We start from the raw sequence: 18,840 nt of genomic DNA on the forward strand, positions 1-18,840 counted from the left end.
GGGTGGTTATAGGAAAAAAATATGATTACTTTTGACCCAAAAATAAGTACTGTAACATTTAAAGAACTAAGACATTTGAAAAGAACAGCAACAAGGGGAACCCCCCTGGTTCCTCTCTGAGTGGAATGTAAAGGCAGCTCCACAGCAGGCTGCCTGAAGTGGGATGGACCATGGCTCCCACTGCAGACCTCCTCCTGGAAAAGACCTGCAAGAAAGCCCCAGGTTTGAGGTATCAAACTCAGCATCACATCACAGCAACACAGACATCAAACTCCAGCAAGCACACGTATAAAATATAAACCAAGAAAACTATGTTATTAATAATCATGCTAAATAAACCATCACTTTATACACAGAATGTACAGAAACTACCTGCTCTTTCCCAGTCTTGTTAAGCTTTAGTATGGCAAAGTGGTAGGTGCCAGCCAGGGATAATTTGATCTCCCTTGCAAAGATCTGTATCACCAAAGACAAATCTTTGCAAAGGATCCTTTCATCTGGTTTTTTACTGAGAGCATCATCCCTCTCTTCACCCCATTACTGGACACAACTGCTGTTTTTTTAAGCGCTGGCCAAAGCACGTCCCAGCTTTCTTAAACCGGGTTGTGAATCTCCCTCCCACAAGCCATATTTTGCACCTTCATTTTTTAAAGAAGTTTTGCAACTCAGTGCTTTGGGGGCATTGCTTATCCCCCCCTCCCTGCTGGTCAGTCGGCACTGCTGTGCCAGAGGCCGGCACCACCAGCAGGGCTTTAAATGAGATCGAGGTGGGGTTGTTGTCTTAAAGGAACTGAAACCACAAACTGGCTTAGATTAAGTGCCTAGACTGAACTCCAGTGTGTGACAGGCTGTCCCTGCTCCAGCCCATCCTATGGCAGAGGCAGGGCAGGAACTGTCCCAGCAGGTAATCACCAGAGTGTGAGGGTCAGAAGGCAGATCTTAAACCCTCATCAGACACAGCAAGGGAAAGAGACAAGTACTTATTTTTACCAAAGTCACTCTAGGGTTCCAATGCTTTTTTGTTTTTTCACTACAAAGGGAAAATAAATCCAACAGGAGACAAATGCATTTAATAATTTTTAATAATTTTGTGCCATGGTTTAACCACAGCATATTAAGAACAAGCATAAAATCTGTATTTAAAACTAACAACAGCACTTAGAGCAACATCTTCCTTTAAAAGTATTGCAATAAACAGACCTTAGGTCTAAAAACTAGGACATCACCATTTGCTCAATTAAAAGAGTCAGATACACAACAGTTGAAATCTTTTTCTGTATATAACTGGGAGTTACGGTGGAAAATAAGCAACAAATTAATTGTGTTAAACACAAAATAAAATTTAAAAAATAAAAAGTAAAGCAAGCCAGGTTTGTCATAGCATCACATGAACAGATATTGAGAAATTCCAATACAGTTGTAAAAAGACTTACTGTTCTTAATAGCTTTGTTTTACAACAATAAATTTTAAAAGAAAGATTAAATATTGTTGATAGTGCTGTACATATTTCAGAATAGCTTGAAAGAAAATGGACAAAAATAATAGATGTGTTGAAAATGTGATCTTGAAAGCCACAATGTTGGAAATACAAAAAAAAAATTAAAATCCATACAGCAATAAAGCATTTTACACTGTAAATTAACTAGCAAGAAACAACAAAGAAAGGGTAACACTCTAAAAACAGGCATTTGATGGTTAATTTTGAGTGTAACAGCCTGACTGATGTACATACCATCATGAAATGCTCTGAGCACAGCAGCATTGGGCAGTTGAGAGTTATACAAAGATAAAACCCCTATCAACACTTGTGTAGTCTTTATATTATGAGTAGAAAAGCTTTGTTAAAGAATACTAAAGTGATTTTTTAAAATTATTATTATTATTTTTGCTGTCCAGGTCTATGATGCCTGAGGCTCTCGTAACTTCTGCTCATAGTCCTTTTGAAATCTTGGCTGCCTGCTGTGCTTTGCGGTAAATGGAAAAGCGTGAACACAGCTGTGAATACACTTAATAGATAGATAGTCTGCTCTTTCCACTGCAGCTTCAAAGCAAATTAGTGCCTCTAAAAGAAGACATGCTCGTGTTTGGTCCACTCAAAATGCATGTTTTGTTACGATAAATCCTACTCTAGATTCCTCCAGCAGGAGGTTTACTCTGTACAGTCTTCCTAGTGAAGGCCCGGGGTTTTTTGTTTGCTTCTCTTCCTTCATGCACAGAAGTGGTTCTGCAGTGCAAACAGAAACGTGAGGATGGCCAGGCAAGGCACACTTCCAAAACAATTACTCCACGCCCTGACAAACAATAAATGAATTAACAAGTGACAATCAGGAAATATGTCTATTTACCTGTGATACATGCTTACTGACAGAACAGCTCAACAAAGAGAAGGATGTGATGATACAAGCTACCTATAAGGGCACGATGATGCAGAACTGGCCATAAGAAACTTAACACACTTCTTTAAAACAAAAAAAAGCCAAACAACCATGGTCAACATTTAGATACAGGACTCCTGTGAGGGCTTTTAAAAAGATATTTACAGACAAAGGTGTAGATGCTTCAGGTTGACAGAGAAGCAGTGAAGGAGTGTGCCCCAAGGCACCATCCTCCAGCGTGACGGACGGGTTGAAAGCCCACTCAAATCAGAGGAAGCCCCACCACTGAACTTCACTGGCCCGGGTAAGGCCCCCTGAGTTTCAGCACAGCACTTTGCTAATCGTCTCAAAAACCGAACCAAAAGGCCATCTCAAACATCACCCAACACCTTGCTACCTTACATCTGTGGTTAAAGCCTGGCAAGTATAAAAAAAGCTACATACAGACAGGAGCGTCTATGAAAGAGTAGATGGCATCCATCTGTGAGAGGACGAGTCTGTCTCGGACTGTTAAACTTTTATATCACCTACTGTCCTGGGATAGTCAGAACTAACAGGTTAGAAAAATAAGTACAGCATCTGCAAGTCCCTACACTAGAACTTCATGGTGAATTTTCCTGAGGTATTTGCTTTACCGAAGAGCGTGCGGGGCACAGGAATGGAGCGTCAAACACGGGGAGACACCAGGGGAGAACCAACAACCAACGGAGCCTGGAAAGAAGCTGAAGTGTAACATTACTTCACACACCACTTCCCCTACTGGGTTTGAACAGGTCTAAGCATTTCTCTGTAACCTTAAATATGAACCTGGGTAAGCCATTGCTGTCAGAAGCCAACACAGCAGCAGAGCTGCCAACTCAAAGCTCCCACTCAAACCCTGCATTTCAGCTCTCTACCACTGGGGCCACTCTTGTCCACCCTGCAAGAGCACAGGTCACCAGGGAGGCCTTCCACACCCCAAGCCCAAGGACAGTCTGTAATGGCAGCATGGTGCACCAGCAGTGGGCACAGAGAACGGCTGGCTGTTGTCACAGAACTCTCATTGGCCTGGTTTTGATTTTGCAGGGATGGTTTGGGTCAGTTCCCACTTGTCTGAGCTTCATTTCAAATCTAGGATGTGATTAAAAAGGTTTGAAAGTTTTAGCCCATTTCTAAGTTAAAAAAAAAGGTAATCAAGGATAGTAATAAATAATGTATCTGCTTGAGAAGTAGTAACTAATACTGGTCCAACTCAGCAATAGCAAGGCAACAACCAATACGAGAAGCATTTAGTTGCAAGGTTAAAGCTGTGGAGGTTTTGTTTGCTTTGTGGTTTTTTTCCTTTTTTTTTAAAGTGACACATTAAAAAAAAAAAAGAAGAAATCTTCACAGCAAAGATGCATCAAACGACTAATTGCTATACACAGGCTTGTCAAAAAGGATTTCTTTAACCTTTTTCCCTTATGATATTATATTGATATTTAATAGGAAAATAAAATACATAGACTTTTTGTCATTTGTATGCATTCATTTGCAAACTTTCTTACAAAAAAAGGACCAAGCACAGATTGGCATTCACAAAGTTTATGCCATTTTTTTGTGTTAAAATTGGTATCATCTGTACACTATCTTACAGTATTAACATCTATTTGTTTTCGTATGTTTGTTTGTTTGTTCTACCCATTGGGTAGGATATGTGCATAATATATTCAAGTTATACACAGCACCATACAAAGAAAAAAAAACAAACTAGAAAAAAAGACAGACAACTGAAAAAGCACCATTTTAAGTGAGGCACAACAAAGGTGGGAGTGTAAGGCCAGATGCAAAGCCCCCTGAAGTTGGCAAGAGTCTTCCTACCAACTTCAGCAGGCCTTGGATCAGGCCCTCTTGAGTGCAAGGGGATTCCTATTTGCTCAGACCTGAACATGAGGCACCTTAGTTGCTTACAAACTACTGACATGCAAACCTCCTCAAAATTATACCTAATAAGGATGTATTTAATTGATTAGTAAACCTACCATAGCAGACAGACAAGCACAAACCAAGGAGAGAAAGGAAGAAGAAAGAGACAGCTTTGTCACCCACGAGATCCTACACACACCGTGTTGTTTCAGGAAGCTCACACACCAAACCACTTGAAACAGCAGCAGCAATATAGCAAAGAAAAAGCATCATCTCTGGCAGTAAATCACACTTCTGTCAGAGGGAAGGGGAAGTATATCTTCGTTACAGTTTTGTTTTTCTATCATTAATCAACATAAAAAGGTAAGCTCTTTTATAGCAAGAAAGCAACACTAGCAATACCCGGGTTGCTTGTGTTCAGTCTAAAAACAGAATTGACACCAGCAAGGCAGAAGTAAGAGCCAGGAGAGTCTGTGACACAAAATGGTCCTTGATCTTCCCTTTCAAAAGCAGGAGAATTGTACTGGGTGGTTACCAAAACAGCATTAGCATCCCTGAAATACATTTAAAGCCAATGACAATTTCAAGAAAACATCAGTAGGCCCTCCACTGCGTGTTTGTGGTACTAAAGAGTGCAGCAAACCACTTCATCCAAACACCTACACTTCAGTTTGCTGGGAAGAGGCAATGCAGGTCTCAGGCTGGTTTTGGAGGATGAACTTAGTGGTGCAGCTTCTGTTTATTCCCCAGAGCTGTACCAAGAAAACTTCTCTTTTTTTTTTGCTGGTGCAAGTGTGCCCAACGGGGCTTTTGCCAGCCCAAAAATGCAATCAGAGGTGGCTCAAAAGGTAATTTACATCTCTGATTAGTGAGGATAGGTTGGCAAACAATATATTAACTAAAGAAAAAATCTTGCCGACGTTTTCAGTCAGCATACTCTCAAAACCTTAAAGTTGAATTTCCTAATGAAACATACAGACCAGTTTTTGGACAGGAAACCTCTCCAAGTTTAACACATCCTCACAAGGGACTATTTCATATTCTAAAAGGCCTCAGACAACTCAGTAAGACTGCCTCTTTCCAGGGACTGAAATGATTGACACATTTGGGGCTAGTGTAGGAGAAAAGTTGTAATTGTACTGGTTGGCAAGCAGGCAACACAGTGCAGAGAAAGACCAGATATGTGTAATTAAATTATGTGCAACAGCCTTTATCTAAAAAGCAAGGATGTAATCAAAAACCAGACTTCATCTGAACCCACTGCACAGAAGGATCACTTGGTTCTCACCATCAGCTAGGTCTGAAAAACATGCTTATGAGATTTAGGGTACACTAAGTTTACTTTCTTCCTGTACATCAATAGACGAGATCTGCATTGGGGTTATCCCAAAGCACAATGATTTTTCAAAGCTCACCCAAAAGGAGAGAGAGCTGTTGGATGGAAGATGCATGAGCACACCAGGTCACAGGCAAGAACTGGTGCAGCAAGAAAGCCCCCTACTGATAAAAACATAGGTCATGACATTTACAGGACTGAAAAGCAAATACACCTCAGACTTCCTGCTGTTTGACAAATGACCTGCCATTGTTACTGAGAGCACAACACCGAGCCATTCAACACTCCTGGAAGGTGATCATGGAATAGAAACTAGTACAGACAGAATCACGGGAACAAGTCTGCAAGCAGGTCTGCATATGCAGGGACATGACTTAACTGTAATGACCAGAGAGAACCTGTGATAACCCTGAATACTTTCAAATGTGCCAGCAAGCCTATTGTTTATCCTTGGGGTGGTGGGGGGGGAAGAGGCAAAGAAAAATATCGATGTATATCTATTTTTTACCAACTTGCTATTTTGTTTTCCTTCGCCTACAAAATCAGGTTACCTTAGCTACCATTAGCGCTCAGGGATAGAGTCAGAGAAAGGTCAGCAATCAATCCTCTCCAAAGCATTCAAACATTCCTTACAGATTAGAGTGTCAGTTCTAAGGCCCAGTATCTCACTACCTGGCAGGGTTAGAAATGATCACCTCAGACAGCACTGTTCCAGACAGCCTCCACTCAGGGCTCTTCAGCAGGACTCTTCATCATCTATTCCATGATTTCTTCCCTATTGCAAAGAAGTGCATTCCTTAATAAACAATGCAATTCTGCTCCTTACCCTTCTCCTTGCACCTCATTCACAGAAAAAAAAAAAACAAGAACTCTCAATGACACTTTTTAAAAAAATGTACCTGCACCAAGAACATTCTGGGATTTGGCACAACAAGCAGCTTCCAGCTGGGACAAACTGGTATAAGCAGTGGGCAAGCAGTAATAAAAGGTCAAATGAAGCACAGCTTCAGTCATGGCTCCTGCAGATTCCATGAGTGCAGGAACACAATCATCTTCCTCACTGGCCATCAGGAACTTGTACATGGGGCTTGAGTTATAGCATATGTACAAGTTATATATAACTTGTACATATGCTTGAGTTATCATACTCCCAAGGGAAATTCATGCTGTAATAAAGTCCCCTCAGCCCAAGACTGGCCTACATGCAGAGTCCATCAGTGACAAGACCAGGAGTAGCATAATTAGATCCTCCCTGATGAAAACATCCTATTATGCAGACTCCTGTGAATTCTGGACATGCCACACATGCCAGGCAAGGGATCTGAACACTGCACTGTTGGCTGGGTACCCCCCTTCCTATCTCTCACTCACATCTTTTAAGCAGCATCCCACTCAGTCTGCTTGTCCAGCACTGAGGCAAGCCCAAACACAATTGTTCTAAACATAGGTACAGAATTAGAGCTAAGTGCCAAGTGCTCCATTGGTAAACTGGGAGAGAAACAGGTTTTTTCCTTTGCTAAACCCCCTGCCTTTTCTAGCCCTGAAAGATCATACAAAAACACCAAAGATGGGGCATATTTAGCATCAAGAAGAGAGCCATGCCAAGACATGTAAGGGAAAAATTAGTCTTTGCAGTAGGACAGAGGTCACAAAACTTTATTTCATAAAGGTGAATTTAAAAGAAAAAAATAATCTTTTAACCTGAAAATTTCTAACGTGAGGACATCACTATTCTGAATTTTGGGAACTGGGCAAAGTCAGAAGATGCAACCAGAATTCAGGCAAATATGATCCAGCACATAGAGAACACCACACACATATTATGTGGGTTTTGTGGTATGAGACACATACACCAGAAGATCAGTATGGAGGCAAAATCTACACAATTAATGCTACAGTGTTTGCAGAAATCTTTTATAATTTATACAAAATTTCACTGAGTGGCTCTGGGATACAGTCTATCAATTCTGGATATTTTCAAAGCTGGTCTTCCATAATTGCTTCATAGAATTACCTACCTTCAGAGCTCACTCACTAAGCCTATAAAGATGGATAGTGCTATCTAATTCTGGTATTTCTTTTGCCATTCTGTTCTGTTATCAAGAGCAGATTTTCTACCAAGTCAATGGAAGAAAAAAATAGAAAAACAAAGCATTTCAATGTTACACTGTTGACTGCCTTTCCATTGGAGAGCACTAATATCCATCAGAAAACAGCCTATTTACTGCCAAGAGAGGCCCCAAACCAGAAGATTACAAGCTCACCTATAGCAAGTGAACTAGTCACTAGACTCCCAGAGCTGAGAGTCAGCACATTACATGTGGGAAAGCAGAGCATGACATTAAGCCATTGAGTGTCCAAAGGAGGGCCCTGAGGGCGATGAAGGGTCCCAAGGGAAGCCATGAGGAGTGGCTGAGGTTACTTTCTTTGTCCAGCCCAGAGGAGACTGAGGGGAGACCTCAGTGCAGATACAACTTCCTCATGGGGAAAAGAAGAGGAGCAGGCACTGATCTCCTCACCCTGTTGACCGGTGACAGCATCCAAGGAAATGGCTGGAAGCTGTGCCAGGGGCAGTTTAGGTTGGGTATTAGGAAAAGATTCTTCCCCCAGAGGATGGCTGGGCACTGGAACAGGCTCCCCCACAGCACCAGCCTGACAGAGTTCAAGAAGCATTTGGACAGTGCTCTCAGGCACATGGTGTGACTTCTGGGGATGGTTCTGTGCAGGGCTAGGAGCCAGATTCAATGATCCTGATGGGTCCCTTCCAGCTGAGCTTGTTCTATGATTCTAGGATGATTCTAGGATTCTAGGATGAGAAAACAAAGATGCAAAAGGAGATGCAACTATTAGGTGAGCAAATACCAAGTTATTTTTAAAGCAAATACCAAGTTATTTTAAACAAAGTTCTAAAGCACTGGAAAAGGCTACATTTTCCAGGCAGAAAAATTTTCTCATCCAAGAAAAATTAAGAGACAGCATACTGGACAATGTTAATGGGAAGTGCATAAATCTACTGGCATGCAGAGAGGGTAAAAGATACCAAAGGGCTGTTTTTAAAGAAAGAACGTTCCCAAGAGGCAACTTTGAAGGCAACTTCAAGGCTCACTCTGCTGAGATCCGCACATGGAGAAAGTCAGTCTTCAAGCAGCCCAAGCCCAGGTGTGCTCTGCCCTGACAACTGAGTTCCAGCTGTTCTCACCTCAAGGCTTGTCTAAACAATCCTCATTTAGGCAACAGCACAGTATCTGTGTAGGCACACACATTCTCTGGCTTAAAGGCTCACTCCTCAAGTGACAAAAGTCACTGAAGACCAAAACCAACATTTGCTGGCTTTGTCCTCTGGTTGGGTTTTGTTCATTTGTTGTTTGTTGTTTTTAACTAAGAATTATGTTTGTAGGTTCTTTGCAAAAATCTAATTTCACAGCTTTTATTCCCAGGAACCAGACAGTGGTGAGAGCCCCAGCTGACTGAAAGCCACCTAGTCATCTTCTAAACACCTGTACTGTGGGTCTGAGAGGAAAAAAATAAGTGAACCCCACCATACAATCTCTATCTCTCCCTTCAATTAATACAGACAATAAAAGGCAGCTTTACTCTGCATTACCAGCATGACTCAGACCAAAATAACAACTACAGAGACAAATGGGGCTGTGTATTCAGACTAACAGTTATACAAATGTTTTTAAACTAGAAAAAAATCAAATTAACTTATGAAGAAAACAAATCTACACTGAGGCCCAAAAGACAACACGCACGCAGACACACACATACACACAGTTTTGGCATTAAAACTCTGCATAGATCAAAGATACACTTCAGTTATCAGAGTCCCTCGTGTACAGAAGTCCTGCAGAAATCCAGCTTCCAGCCATGGGACCAGGGCATTGGTGCCCTTGGGGCACTCAGCAGCTGCTGTCCACAACCAAGCACAAAGCTCAGGAAAACAGAAAAAAGTGAAAGATCTTAAAGTGAAGAGGTCTATGACACACTCATACACCTATATATTAGAAACTATTCAAGCTAAGACTCTAAAGATTCTTACTTTTAAGTCCATTTCCAAAATGCATTTTAAGTGCAATTTGTGCTTTTTCATGTGCTTGTGATGCCACTATCACCTTCTGCCATCAACTGAATTCTGGCACCGCGCGTGCTTCCACACGGGAACAGCCAGTGGAGAAACACCCCAAATGCCACAACACAGGCAGGGAACACTTCCCAACTACTCTCCAGGCCAGTATAGCAAAAATCAGGGCTTACAGACACTTGGTGAACCCATGAGTCACCTTTAGCCATGAGCACAGTCCTGCTGGCGTCACGCAGACAGCATGCACACCCAGAAGGGTTTCTGCAGCAGGGCCCAGAGCAAAATGGTTTGCAGGGACAATTCCTGGTGCTCCCATGACCCTGCCAGGGATACTTCAGGAGCCAGCACCACTGCCACAAGTGCCCTTGGTACTGCTGCAAAAACACCACAGGGGGGGTTTTGCCACAAGGGCTCCCTTCACTTCAACAGGACAGACCTCCAGGACTGAACTTCAGCATCTGAAAGGATGAAACGGAGAGCGAAAACCACGACAGCCTCACATACTTGAACAGCGGAGCAGGGGAAAGAAATCCCACCCTGCATTTTTAAACCATTTATTGCATAATGTCATGATATGTGACTAAATACATTTCAGGCTACAGTGAGGACAGAAATCTCTAGCACGGTAAGTACTGGTGATACGGCATTAGGACAAGGAAAAGAATGGCAGCACTTAGAATCAATACAAATCAACGCATCTGGGAATTGTAGTTTTGCCATTTATGAAAGAAATGGTCTACACTGCAAAACAGCTAAACCTCAAGTGATGGAAAATGCTGAGATTTCATATTTGCCTTCTTCTATCCAAAAGTCTCCAAGACACTTCACTGATACACTGTTATTTGAATGCAAATTATTGCAAAGACAAGTGTCCCTGTATTTTTTGAATTGTAAAAGTCAAGAGATGTTAGCCTAAGTCCTGTCCCCATCTTTTAGCAAACCCGGGGGGAGGGGGCAAACTCCTCCAGATTACTTCTAGGGCTCTATCATTATTCCACAGGTGAAACAACAACATATAGAAGAACTTCACATAAAACAGTTCCCTCATATATATATTTTTTTAAAACAGTAAGATAGTGCAACTTTTTAAAACACATTTATCACAACACAAATTAATTCCTTGCATTCATCTAAGTTCTCAACTTTATACCTTGGCACACAGAACAGGAATTTTGTTTCATATTAAAAAAAAAATTCACATCCTGGGAGAAAAAAAAAGCAGACTGGCCAATTCTTCCCCCATTTATCTAGCAAAACCACCTTCTTCCTTCTGCCATTCAGTGAGTATAAAACAGGCTGTACAAGCCTCATTTCTGTGCTAAGTTAACTTTTAGAATTAAATAATTGAAATAGTTTATTAAAAAAAAATAATATATCCCCCCCCCTTTCCCCTGAAACACTGCTCGTAGACAAACCGAATGGAAGTTTGTATTTCTTTCAATCTGCTTTGCATGCAATTCCCCTGAAAGGAATCAGAAACAAAGAACTGGTTTGCACGTTTGGTTTTACTCAGTTGTACCACGTAACAACACTGTGCACCGGAGCACGGGGCTCTTCCTCCACCGCCCTGCTGGGCTCTCCCGTCTTCAGTCCAAACGCACCTGGGCAGGTAACCTAGACCAGGTTCCCTGGCTTCCGGTCCTGGCCTTTGCTGGGGACTATTGTGCTCTCTGAATTGTTCTGCTGAAACTGAAGTCTGCTCCCCCTCTGCGAGGAAGGAGGCATGTTGCTGTGCTGGTGATGGAAAAAAGAGGAGCCTGGGTAATGGCCCATGACCTCGCTGTACGTCGGGGGTGGTCCTTCCATCCTTCCATTACTGCTATAGTTGGTTGCACTTATGCCCGAGTTGCTGCTGGGTGGGCAGGGACCCCCATTGTACATGGAGATGTCTATCAAGTCGCTATCAAAAATGGTTCGGTTGGGCGGCGCCCTGACGGATTCCCGGTTGAGCTCCATCTGCTGCTCGGGGTCCCGGAGCTGCAGCGTGCACGGGCCCTGGTACGGCGGTGGCTCTTCGCCGTCCGAGAGGGAGATGGTGGGAGGAAGGTCAATCTCATGCTGCATGTAAGGGTAGGTGGGCTGGAAGCGACTGAAACGGTCCCGCTGCATAAAGGATGGGGTGGTAAACCTGTCCCTGGACCTTGGGGCGTACATGATCTGAAACGGGAAGAGAGACACGCGTGACTCCACCGCAGCACCCAGCGCCGCGGCTGCTCCAGTCCTCACCCCGAACTGATAAAACACAGAATGCTTCTTTCCCCACCTGTCTTAGAGGTTAAACCCAGCAGATACCATGCACAAGCACAGCCACATGCCTGCAGGTGAAGAGGCAGGAGGTGCAGGAAGGATCCAGCACACTCGAGAACAGCTGCACAAAGGAAGCCCAAGACCCCACACAGCTCCTTCTGACACTAAAACATTCTGAGCAAAAACAAATTATTCTGTTTCTGAAACCAGGAAATTAATTCTCTCTAGTCTGGGCAATTGCCTAGCTATACAACAATGCCCCAGTACTGAATTTCAGCTGCAATCTAAGCTGAGCTTCCCCCTCCTACTCAGAGTTAATGCATCCCCAAAGAATTCAGATGGTCATTTCAGTACAATTTGTAAAGCCTCAGCATATCTCACGCCTTCACCATCAGAGTGTATCAGATGTCCTCCTCCCCCTCAGTTCTCAGCCAGAACTCAGCCTCTGGGGAGAACCTACAAAGCTTCTGCATTGTGATGGAAAGTATGTCCTTGGTATATTAAAATCCTGGAGAAGGACAGGCTTTACAAAAGGAAGCGTTCAAGATAATCTGTGAGTGGTGTTGCTCCTCACTTGGTCTATCCCAGATCTGGACAGACACAGCAGCTTCTCAGATCTAGAGCTATCAAAATGCTCTTCTCTTTTTTGGATCCCTGCAGGGTGTCCAACCCCTGGCTTTCACAGATGCAGGGCCAACCACCAGGAAGGTCTGCTGCTGGTCACAGGACAGCTGGACTACTCAGAGCAATACACCCACAAATTATTGTATAGACAAGGAATCTGTGCTAGCTGGAAGAAGGGAGACACTGGCGATAGGATATGTGCTGTAAATCCAAGAAAAGTTCAGAGACAAGAGGAACTGGTCTCCCAGCTTCCAATGAATACTCAAATTACTGAGCCACTGTGGGAAAGAGACACACCTCCATCACTTACTTGCGAATGCCTACTATGACACAGGGAGTTGCTGATGGAGATGAGGTGTCAGGTAGGCAAAATTTCATTCTTTTATGAAAAGGTCTCAGGAATTTATGAAATGTGTGTTAAGGCGGGTTTAGATGACGGTGTGAACTACACTGAAAAAGCTTCCTTTACAAAAAATAGATGCATGTTTTTGAAAGAACCAAATACACGTTACAGGAAAAAAAAGAAAGCACTTGGTGAAGATAGTCAGAAATCTGTCAGTACCTCTGAAGCACCCTGGCGTGAAACCGAGCTTTCTGAAGGCCACAAGCACCCCTCCTGAAATGTGGAAGAAAACAACAAAAAAAGAAAAATTAATAGATCACATCACCATTCTGGCTCATTATCACAGCTCTTACCAGCAATCATCTTCTAAGGACTGGCTGTCTCCAGGAGCTAAACAAGCAACATCCCACCCCTTTCTTTCCAAAACATGAGCAAAGAGCAGCTCTGCTCCCAGGCAAGTCAAGCTTGGTCCATTTTGCAAGTGCCAAGATGTCATCCACTGCACCCAGCCCCACAGGCCATAAGGATGCAGCAAGCTGGTGGTGTCTGAGAGAGTGTGGCAATGCATGGAGATGACAGGAGACGCCTCAGCACCTGTGTGCTGAGCAGGTACCTGTCACCTCCCAAACCAGCAAGGGTGGCAGGTCTGACAAAGGTCTGCCAGCCAGGATCCCGATTACACAGCACAGGCAAAACAGTTCACAACAAAACCTGGTGTCTGTAATCTCAGTGGAGTGACAGACACGCTAAACCCGGGGATAATCTGGTCAGAACTGCCAGTTGCCCAATTCCCACCACAAACAGTAGTTAAAGCAGCTGAGGTTTCAGCCACTTTTTCAACCACTTCTCCAACCACCTTCTCAGGTCAAAATATTTTCTCTCTCGCCCCTTGAAATGCTGTTCTGACACCGTACCAGCACCCAGGGCAGAATAAAGGGGTGAAGAACAGTATGTCAATAAGGGAAAATAGCTTAAGGTGTATTGTTATTTTTCTTCTCAATTAATTGTTTGGAGTAGCAGTAACTCCCGCAGTGAATTTATTTTATTGAAAAATTTTGAAGCGGAAAAGGACATATCAGAGCAGCTATAAAGCTCAGAACTTCAATTTTGGTGCACAAAGAGAAAATCAAAATATTGACAGTCATGACTATTTTCTTGATGTTAATTCAAGTTTTACATACGTAAGAAATTTCAGGAACTGGAAGGAAAACGCATACTGTCCCCAAAAGCATTACCATGTATAGACTGCTTCCAAATCTTACTGTACTGCTTCTTCTCACCATAGCATCTTTCAACATATTTCAGAAGTAAAAATAGACCCAACTAGATGTTCATCATGACACTCAGAGACCAAATGCCGTCTGTGATCTTGTCAGGAGAGTCCACTGCAGAGAAAAGCTGCTCTAAGAGGACTCTCCCACAGGATTCAGCTGCTAAGGGAAATGCTCTGAATAGCAAAGCTGGTACACTTCTCTTCCGTAGCTTTAGAGAGCAAAGATAGAGAGAGGCTGACAATTGCAATTATTTACAACTTCCCCAAGTATTCCCCTCTGCAAAGACACAAAAGACAAATCTTATGCAGAGTCACTTATTTCAGTGCCTAGATGTGGTTCTGTCACTTAAGGAATTGTAACTGTGGAACTATATACATACATGTATATACACACACTTGTGCACACATTCCTTTCCATTCCTTCAGCACCCAGGTGCCCTCATTTTGAATATCTGAGGGTATGTTTGCACAGTTAAAGGCAATCAGGTTATCAGCAGTTGACCCAACGGGCTCCAAACCCCTTGCAACTGTTTGTAAAACATATTAGTCAAAGCTAAAGTTCTCAATTAACTGCTCCTGCGTTACAGGCTCAGAAAAAAAGGCAAAACCAACAAGCCAACCCAGAAAGAAATAAAATCTACCTCCACTACTCGTATCACTTAAACTCCCTTATGAAAAGGAGCTGTTGATGAGGATGTGGAAACAACTTCCATTCTAGGGCCCATCTCCCCAAAGGCAAGAGGGTAAGATGAGCTGAGAGAGATGGTGCAGCATATGGAGAAAAACTCCTTGCATGGAGATGGAACAGGACGTGCTCACTGAGCCAAGTCTCCCAGATCTGCTACCAGCCATGCCTAACAGAAATAACTTTTTAGAAGAGAGGAGTTGCCTGTTACTTCTACCACTGATGCCTGAATCCCAGAACAGTCAAAGGCCCAGCCTGGAGCACTGCAGCTGCTACAGGGATCCCACTGAGTAACCAGGGCACTGGGATAGTCACACCAAGGTGAGACCAAAGGAGCCCAAAGCTCTCCCCACTCTGGGATAACTACTTGAGAAGGTAAACAGCCTGGGATGCAGTTGAACTCTGAGGCTGTGAGATCCTTAGGATGCAAGGATATGTAACAATGTTGTTCCTGTGACAGTATGTCCTACACTTCACCTGCAGCTCCTCCCTTCCCTAAGCTTTCCACTGGAGAGAGCAGCAGACTGAATCAATGATTTGGCAGCAGCCAACCCCCAGCAAGATCTCTATCCCAGGAGCCAGAAGAACTCCCCAAGCAGATGGCTGGGTAACATGTGCTCAGCATGCCCACACTTGGAAAATACCAGGCTCAAACCATGCAGACCAACCTCATGGCTGGTCCAATGACACAGCACAGAATTCTCTCCTCACTGAGGCCAGACTAACTGATCCAACACAGAATTTCTGCCCTCCTGAAATCACTGCATCTACCACAGGAGACATACTACCTACCTTTCTGAGTCTTTATTTAAGGGAAACTCCCCTTTCCCTGCACTGGGTAGATACCACCTAACCCTAGGCTTGGTGCCCATCAGCTCCACTGATCTTGGGGTGATGGAAAGAGGTGGAGATGAGAACAAAGTGCTGCAGAAGAAAAATATCTCCATGACTACACTTCTCCACCCTGAGACACAGATTTAGGAAATAATGTGCTGGGATCACCCTGACCAATCTGGGGTGACTTATACTGAGGGAAAGTGTGAGTTCTTGCTCCCTACTTGCCCCTGTGCTTACAGACCTTCCTTTGAAAGCTAAAATGCTTCTTCCCCTGTGCTCACATCAGTGAAAATCAGATGAGAACTGACAGCATTTGTATTTATATTAGGGATTTGTACAAGTAGTTATCAGGTATGTGCAAACAAGGCTAAACCTGAGCAAATGCAATTTACCCATATTTTGATGAGGGCAGTACCTCATTTACCTGCTTCTTACAGACTGTCAATAGCTAGGCCACCTCAACGTGCTCCTTGTTCAAGAGACTTCAGGCATGAGCTTCAATACTTAAAAGTGACAAGGAGAGAAAGTTTATGTATTTATTCCCTATAGTGTATTCATTTTTAACACTGTTGGGCTTTGGAATGAAAATCCTAGCACCTACCAATAACACAAGCAAGAAAAACCTTGGGGATCCACCTATGTCTTTTGCTGACCATTGTCATTTTTGGGTTTCACCATAATTTACAGAAATTAACTTTGTGATTAGGTTTTGAAATAGCAGCATCATTTAATAAATCCAGCTGAGTGAGTACTTAATTATCTCATGGTGATGATTATTTAACTCAATATTTAGAGCTTAGGAGACTCCATAAAGCCTAGGATAATTTGCTATTTCATATTTTACAAAGCTTTAGAGCCTCCAGAATTAAACAGTGTAAGAAGATGACTTTCTGAGGACATTTTTAAACACTGGAGCACACACTGTCACCCAACTGCCTCAGCTGAGCATCAGCCCCTTGACAGCCAGCAGGAATGACAATTACCAGAAGAATGATTCTTAACTCAGAAGAAATTATAGGTAAAAATTTACACTTAGCAAAAAGTTTTCCTCAAGCTGTAATAAAGCAAAAGGATCCCTGTGCTTGTTAAAACTAGGATAGAGTTACTTTCTTTCACAGTAACAAGTATGGGGCCATGTCTTGGATCTGTGAGCAAAACAGTGTTGCTAACCCAGGGATATTTTCATTATTGCTGAATTGTCTTTACACAGAGTCAGGGCCTTTTCTGCTCCTCACCTCAGCCCACCAGCAAGGAGGCTGGGGGTGCACAAGGAGCTGGGAGGGGACACAGCCAGGACAGCTGACCCCACTGAGCAAAGGGACATTCCAGACCACATGGCATCATGCTCAGTACGCAGAGCCAGGGGAAGAAGAAGGAAAGGGGGAGTTGGGGAGCAAGAGCATTTGTTCTTTGCAAGTCACTGTTAGACAGCATGGAGCACCAATGCCTGGCAATGGATGGACACATGCCTGTCCCTGGGCACTGGTGAATGAACTCCTTGTTTTGCTCTCCCTATGAAACTGTCTCTCAGCCCACGAGGTCTCACTTCTACTCTCCCAGTTCTCTACCCCAGCCTGCTGGGAGCAAGTGGCTGTGTGGTGCTTAGTTGCCAGCTGGGGTTAAACCATGACAATCCCATGTAATCCAAACTTTTCTTTTTTTTTTGCTGACTGTTAAGGAGATTTACTGACTTTCTCCACTATTAAGTTTTTGCAAAATAGAACTTTGCCTGAAATAATGTTTTCTGAGAAACAAAAGTCAGTTTTTCACTTTCTAAAATGCATTACAATTATTAAGAAGGTCTCTCTTTTCTCCTTAACACAGATTTTTATTTTATTTTTATACAAAAACGTCCACACACACACACAAATACACACATTACTTTTGCAAGTGAAATGTTCCAGATAGCAGTGTAGTTTCTGCTTTTGGCCCTAGGTGGTACATTACACCACACTAAAGCACTGGCTTGCTGAAAACACTCCAGGAAGGCACAGGGGCTCATTCCTTCCAGTATCTTCCTGGGTCATACAGACCACCACAGCTTTGAAGATGGCAACAAACACAAACAAAACAAACTATTGTGCTGTCCTCAACAGAACAGTGAGTATTCCAGCAGGTTGTTCCTTTAAAAGCAATTCCTCAAGGGCAGGAGAGGTGACGCTGTCTAACAGAGCAGTGCACGGTACCAAGCAGAAGTACTAGAGAATTACAGAGAGTGCCAAATCTCTCACACATAATCTGCCTCCCTACACTTACTGCAATTATTCCTGTTACTTAATGCTTTAAAAGTTTTATTTCCCCATCTTCACAGCACTTCATCACTTTAAGTAATCTTCATTTCATTCAACTGAAGGGAGTAAGTACTGTTATCCTTCCTCCTTTGTTTGGAGATGAAGCAAGTTGCCCAAGGTGACACCCAAAGCCAGTGCTCCTTGCTTCTAGCCCTACCTGCAGAATTCCTGGACAATCCTGCTCTTATTAAACATACAATGACTTTACCGTGGGAGACTTCAAAGGGCAGCAGCCGAGCTCGCTGTCCCTCTTGGCAGCACTCCCTGAGGAGAGGCAAGCCCATGTCCCTCAAGGAGACAGCAGGAGCATACAGTGCACATCCAGACCTTGCCAAATGATGACTGGTACAAACAAAAAGATTTGGCAGAGCAGAGTGGTCTACAGCACTCACACTCTCTCCTGGCTGTGGACTGGGTTCTTGTTCCCAATGGGATTTCTTTCCTTTGCACATGTCAGTAAGAAAATGAGAATGAGTGGCCTAGGGACACCAGCAGGAAACAGACAAAATAATGCCAATGCCAGTAGGAAATAATTTAAAAGACCAGCAGGAAAGACTAACATTTGAAATAATGACAAATCCTTGAGCTGTCAATATTATTGACCATTTTCTGTCACCCTCCTGACGTTCCCCTTTTATTCTGAAATAGCTGGTGCAGGGCAGAGGGGAATATTTTTTACAGCTGTGCTCCTGGAGCTCAGCATCCATGACTGGCATTCCCAATGCAGGTTTAATGCAAGCTGAGCAGCCTGAGCAGCAATGCTGCCCTCAGTGCTGGGAGGCAAGGGCTGGTCAGGGTGAGCATCCTGTGTGATGGATGCAGGGATTTGCTGCCAGGAGTAGGCCTGGGGCAGTACAAGT

The 18,840-nt window shown here is 43.3% G+C and overlaps 1 protein-coding gene across 7 annotated transcripts in view; it reads right to left on the minus strand.

Moving 5' to 3' along the window:
* Positions 1-1,064: 1,064 nt before the first annotated feature.
* LOC118700124 (low-density lipoprotein receptor class A domain-containing protein 4) overlaps positions 1,065-18,840 on the minus strand; it is a 284,193-nt gene continuing 266,417 nt past the window's right edge. For all 7 annotated transcript variants that reach the window (XM_054514103.1, XM_054514102.1, XM_054514105.1 and 4 more), the window contains 2 exons: positions 13,114-13,167; positions 1,065-11,837 (listed from right to left, as the gene is read on the minus strand). In XM_054514103.1, coding sequence (XP_054370078.1) covers positions 11,295-11,837; positions 13,114-13,167 — 597 coding nt within the window. In that variant the 3' untranslated portion in view covers positions 1,065-11,294. The remainder of the gene's footprint in view (positions 11,838-13,113; positions 13,168-18,840) is intronic.

This window comes from Molothrus ater, chromosome 1, assembly GCF_012460135.2.
Source record: "Molothrus ater isolate BHLD 08-10-18 breed brown headed cowbird chromosome 1, BPBGC_Mater_1.1, whole genome shotgun sequence".
NCBI classification, from domain to species: Eukaryota; Metazoa; Chordata; class Aves; order Passeriformes; family Icteridae; genus Molothrus; species Molothrus ater.